General features: G+C 50.8%; 3 protein-coding genes across 3 annotated transcripts in view; all 3 read left to right on the top strand.

The window, feature by feature from the left end:
* Positions 1–253: 253 nt before the first annotated feature.
* On the top strand, positions 254–4,467 carry pikfyve (phosphoinositide kinase, FYVE finger containing; the record flags this gene model as incomplete). The annotated part of the gene is made up of 14 exons (XM_034678754.1): positions 254–353; positions 790–847; positions 941–1,069; positions 1,151–1,271; positions 1,479–1,574; positions 1,662–1,742; positions 1,963–2,057; positions 2,140–2,199; positions 2,292–2,468; positions 2,940–3,043; positions 3,122–3,250; positions 3,462–3,723; positions 3,801–3,875; positions 3,963–4,467. Coding segments are annotated over 14 exons (1,603 nt in total), but the record flags the coding sequence as incomplete, so codon positions are not given.
* On the top strand, positions 2,497–2,927 carry LOC117809059 (early nodulin-20-like). The gene has a single exon (XM_034678755.1). It carries the CDS (start codon positions 2,612–2,614, stop codon positions 2,912–2,914), a length of 303 nt encoding a protein of 100 aa, XP_034534646.1. The 5' UTR covers positions 2,497–2,611; the 3' UTR covers positions 2,915–2,927.
* The window catches only part of LOC117809052 (circumsporozoite protein-like), a 4,537-nt gene continuing 3,947 nt past the window's right edge, over positions 4,411–5,000 (top strand). Inside the window, exons 1-2 of the mRNA XM_034678734.1 lie at positions 4,411–4,425; positions 4,837–4,977. Of these exons, the coding sequence (XP_034534625.1) occupies positions 4,411–4,425; positions 4,837–4,977 (156 nt within the window). The remainder of the gene's footprint in view (positions 4,426–4,836; positions 4,978–5,000) is intronic.

Here is a 5,000-nt window from a genome sequence, read left to right on the forward strand (position 1 = left end):
TCCCTCCCCTCTCTCTCTCTCTCTCCCTCCCTCCCTCTCTCTCTCTCTCTCTCTCTCTCTCTCTCCTCTCTCTCCTCTCCTCTCTCTCTCTCTCCCTCCCTCTCTCCTCTCTCTCTCTCTCTCTCCCTCTCTCTCCTCTCTCTCTCCTCTCTCTCTCTCTCTCTCTCTCTCTCTCTCTCTCCCTCTCTCTCTCTCTCACTCTCTCTCTCTCTCTCTCTCTCTCTCTCTCTCTCTCTCCCCCCCTCCCCCTCAGGCTGCAGGATCTGTTCCAGCAGGAGAAAGGCAGAAAGCGTCTCTCTGTGCCCCCCAGTCCGGGCCGGGGAGGCAGGCAGACCAACACTGATGAAAGCAAGGTCAGTGACGTCCTGCATGACCTCTTTTCACAGGGAGTGTTTAAAACAGCAGAGCACCTGAGCCGGTGATGTGATGTTTGTTTTGGTGGTCGTATCATCCTCAAGGGTTCTGTGTGTTTTGGCTGCATGCATGAAAACTGATCGACTGGAGAGCCAAAAAACATGGACTTCATCAGCTGTAATGAATCACTGGAGTCCATCAGAGGTCTGAGGACAAAGATTAGAGTTTAAAGAGCGATGTCTGCGTGCATATAAAACTATAAATCCACTCTAAGACGATGCTTCTGAGCTCCACTCCCTCTCAAAGAAGTGGTTGCATGTTTTTGGGGATTTACCTTCATGTTTGAGCCTCCTGCTCATATGTATCAGGTCCCTGTTCCTGCTGCAGTAGCATTGACCTCACCTCTCTGCACTTCTTTATGAACTCGTGTTTCAGAGCACGCTGGACTCGTCCCCTCGTAACCCGTCCCCTGTGGTGCAGAACGGAGAGAAAGGTGAGTCCTGAGACGTGACTCCTCCTCCTGTTTTCATTCGTTGTGTCTAAATATACCTCGCTGTGTTCCTGACTCTGTCTTCTTCTCCAACAGAGGACCGTCACCTCTGCCCCATGCCCTCCACCTCCTCCTCCCTGCTGCCGTCACCCGGAGACCCCGCAGCTGAGCCCGTCACACCTGGTCCCTGTTTCTCTGAGCCGGACTCCCTCAGCATCCCAGAAGGTAAACTCTGACTCCCCTCCTGTAGCTCTCAGCTGCTCTAACCTCTGATGGATGATGAACTTTGTATTTCCTCGTCCTCAGATGTGTTTGATGGACACCTGCTGGGCTCCACTGACAGCCAGGTCAAAGAGAAATCCACCATGAAGGCCATCCTCGCCAACTTTCTGCCCGGCAACAGCTACAACCCCATCCCCTTCCCCTTGTGAGTACAGATGGTCAGGTGCAAAGAAGCTGATTCTTGGTCTGTGCAGAGACGACGCTCGCAGGGAATCCTAAATTAAACACTGATGGTGTCACATGTAGAGATCCAAACTCTGCACTAATCACATCACTACAAGAACCAGAACACAGCACTGAGAACAAACCAAGCTCCTCTGTGTCTCCTCTGACTCTCTCCTCATGTCCACAGTGAACCAGACAAACACTACCTGATGTACGAGCACGAGCGGGTTCCCATCGCCGTGTGTGAGAAGGAGCCGAGCTCCATCATCGCCTTCGCTCTCAGGTGAGCCGTCCTCTCCCTCCTCAGTCTCAGGAGTCCTGTTAACGTCTTTAAACGTGTGATTACATCGTGTCTTTAAACGTCCTCCAGCTGTAAGGAGTACAAGACGTCGCTGGATGATCTGTCCAAGGTGTCCAACGCAGGCGGGGACGAGACTCCACAGGTGGTCAGGTGAGCAGGAAGAGACTGACAGGAAGTCTGAATGTTGGGATGTTGTTTGAGCCTGAGTTCACAGGATGAGTTCAGACTTCATTAATCAGGAGCTTTTCAGAGTTCATGATCTGCTCATAATTAATCCCATGCATCCCTTAAAGGACCTCATCCCTCCATGTTTAGAGGACGGTTTGTTTCAGAGAGCTGAAGTCATTTCTGTCGATCCGTTTCTCCTCAGCGGTACGGAGAGTCGAGCAAAGAGCAGCCCAGCCCGACCGAGCGAGTCCACCTCGTCTCAGCAGAGCAGGAGCAGCGTGGACGCAGACCCCCTCAGTGAGTCTGCACCACCGTTCATTTCAATAACAGCTTTATTTAAAACATGCTGGAGGTAACGCTCTGTCTCTGATCTCTGCAGAGGACGCAGATTTAGGAGACAAGCAGAAGAAGCAGACGCTGAATCCTCACATCGAGCTGCGTGAGTGTCTCAGTCTGAACCGGGTCATCCTCAAAGAAGTCCCATCAGGATTACCTTCATATCATAAACTGTGATTCATTTACATCTTATAGAGTTCTCTGACGCCAACGCTAAGTTCTACTGCCGGATCTACTACGCCGAGGAGTTTCATAAGATGAGAGAGGAGATCATGGAGAGTCCAGAGGAGGACTTCATCCGCTCGCTGTCACACTGCGTCAACTGGCAGGCGAGAGGAGGGAAGTCTGGAGCGGTGTTCTACGCCACAGAAGGTAACCATCGATCACAGCAAGACCTGAAGTCACAGTGAAACAGGAGCTCCAGCAGGTCTCAGAGTCCCAGCAGGTCTCAGAGTCCCAGCAGGTTTCAGAGTCCCAGCAGGTCTCAGAGTCCCAGCAGGTCTCAGAGTCCCAGCATGTCTCAGAGTCCCAGCATGTCTCAGAGTCCCAGCTTGTCTCAGAGTCCCAGGATGTCTCAGAGTCCCAGCATGTCTCAGAGTCCCAGGATGTCTCAGAGTCCCAGCAGGTCTCAGAGTCCCAGCAGGTCTCAGAGTCCCAGCATGTCTGAGAGTCCCAGCATGTCTCAGAGTCCCAGCATGTCTCAGAGTCCCAGCAGGTCTCAGAGTCCCAGCAAGTCTCAGAGTCCCAGGATGTCTCAGAGTCCCAGCATGTCTCAGAGTCCCAGCATGTCTCAGAGCGTCTCAGTGAAGGTAACATGACCTCTCTTCTTCTGTGTCCTCTCAGACGACCGCTTCATCCTGAAGCAGATGCCCCGGCTGGAGGTCCAGTCCTTCCTGGACTTCGCCCCTCACTACTTCACCTACATCACCGGAGCCGTGCAGCAGAAGGTACGAGGAGGAAGACGAGGTGAGGTCCGAGGTCAGAGGATACAATGAAGGTAACTAACGTCTGGTTTTGATCCTCAGAGGCCGACCGCTCTGGCTAAGATCCTGGGAGTTTACAGGATCGGGTACAAGAACTCTCAGAACAACACGGAGAAGAAGCTGGACCTGCTCGTCATGGAGAACCTGTTCTACGGACGCAAGATGGCTCAGGTGAGACTCCCACCAAGACCTCTAAGGTTCAATCCAAGTTCTGTAAGATAACAGGAAGCAGAGACATAGAACTGAGACCTCTGAGAGCTCAGGTGGGACTTTATTCAGATCCAGATGTGTGCTGGAGTTTTCGGAGCTCATATTTCTGCTCCTCACTCTCTCTGAACCCCCTTCAGTGATCAGGTCTTGGTGTGACGTTCTCTCTCTGCAGGTGTTCGATCTGAAAGGTTCTCTGAGGAACCGAAACGTGAAAACGGACTCGGGGAAGGAGAGCTGTGAGGTGGTCCTGCTGGACGAAAACCTCCTGAAGCTGATCCACGACAACCCTCTGTATATCCGCTCCCACTGTAAGTCCATCCTGAGGGCCGCCATCCACAGCGACGCCTACTTCCTGTCCAGCCACCTCATCATCGACTACTCGCTGCTGGTGGGGCGCGACGACGCCACCGACCAGCTGGTGGTGGGGATCATAGGTGAGGGGGCGGCGGCTGAGGCGTCATCAGAGCCTCTCTTTTAAAGTCTGAAAGTCTAACCCTCGTCTCTCTCTCAGATTATATCCGCACCTTCACCTGGGACAAGAGGCTGGAGATGGTCGTCAAATCTACTGGAATACTGGGGGGTCAAGGTCAGTGTCTGAAGGTCTGAAGGTTTGAATGTGAAGAAGGAGAGCCCGTCATGAGGTGTAATGTGTGTTTGTGTTTGTGTCATGCAGGGAAGATGCCCACTGTGGTCTCTCCTGAGCTGTACAGAGCTCGGTTCTGCGAGGCCATGGACAAATACTTCCTGATGGTCCCGGACCACTGGACCGGCCTGGGCATTAACTGCTGAGCGGTGCGTTCAGGGTCCACAGAAACACACTCCCTGTCTGACTCTCTATGCATTAATCAGTCCCCGGATCGACGGACCTTCATGAGACCAACAAGCTCACGAGGCGGCTGACGATGTTTGAGAACAGCACAGATCATTCCTCACAGCAGCTGCTGCCTTATCACTCAGCTCTGATCCCTGATATCAGATCCTAATTCATCCTCCTTCAGATGTCTGTTTTTTATTTTGTTAGTGCCGTTAGTCCGACTATTTCAACGGGACCTGCTGAACGCCTTCCGTCTATGTGTTCGAGTTTGGATAACAAACTAATCTGTGTAATTTAAAGTTTGTAAATGTACAGAGATTATGTAAGTATTAAAAGATTATTGATGCTGATTTGTTAAAACCAACATGTGTCTGTGTGTTTTTATTAAAGCTTGTTTTAAATGATCAAACTGAGATGAGTCAGAGGAGAGAGAGGATGCAAACACTGACGCTGCAGAATACATTTAAATATTTGGGTATTTTTATGTGCAGTCACAGGAGCTGAAACTTTATTTATATGAGCAACAACTCCAAATATTTGTAGTTTCAAGTTTAATTATCATTTTATATGAAGTATAATTCAATCAGAGACTTCTTGTCTTGAAAGCATCAATCTGAAGATGTGAGTTTGGTTACTTGAGAAGCAGTGACGACAAATTCTGACCCTGTTCTAAATTAAAGGTAAAAAGATTTAACAGCCGAACAGACTTCAGTCTCTTCTCTCCCTGTTGAAGGAGAACAACCCTAACGCAAAGCCTGACCCTAACGCCAACCCTGACCCTAATGCAAACCCTAACCCCAACGCCAACCCTAACGCAAACCCTAACCCCAACGCCAACCCTAACCCCAACCCTAACACCAACGCCAACCCTAATGTCAACCCTTAGGTCAGCCCTAA

This window comes from Notolabrus celidotus, unplaced genomic scaffold (assembly GCF_009762535.1).
Source record: "Notolabrus celidotus isolate fNotCel1 unplaced genomic scaffold, fNotCel1.pri scaffold_216_arrow_ctg1, whole genome shotgun sequence".
Classification (NCBI taxonomy): Eukaryota; Metazoa; Chordata; class Actinopteri; order Labriformes; family Labridae; genus Notolabrus; species Notolabrus celidotus.

Excerpts from the sequence above, each read along its gene's own strand:
- LOC117809059 (XM_034678755.1), top strand. The coding sequence starts at position 2,612 with ATGTCTCAGAGTCCCAGCATGTCTCAGAGTCCCAGCTTGTCTCAGAGT.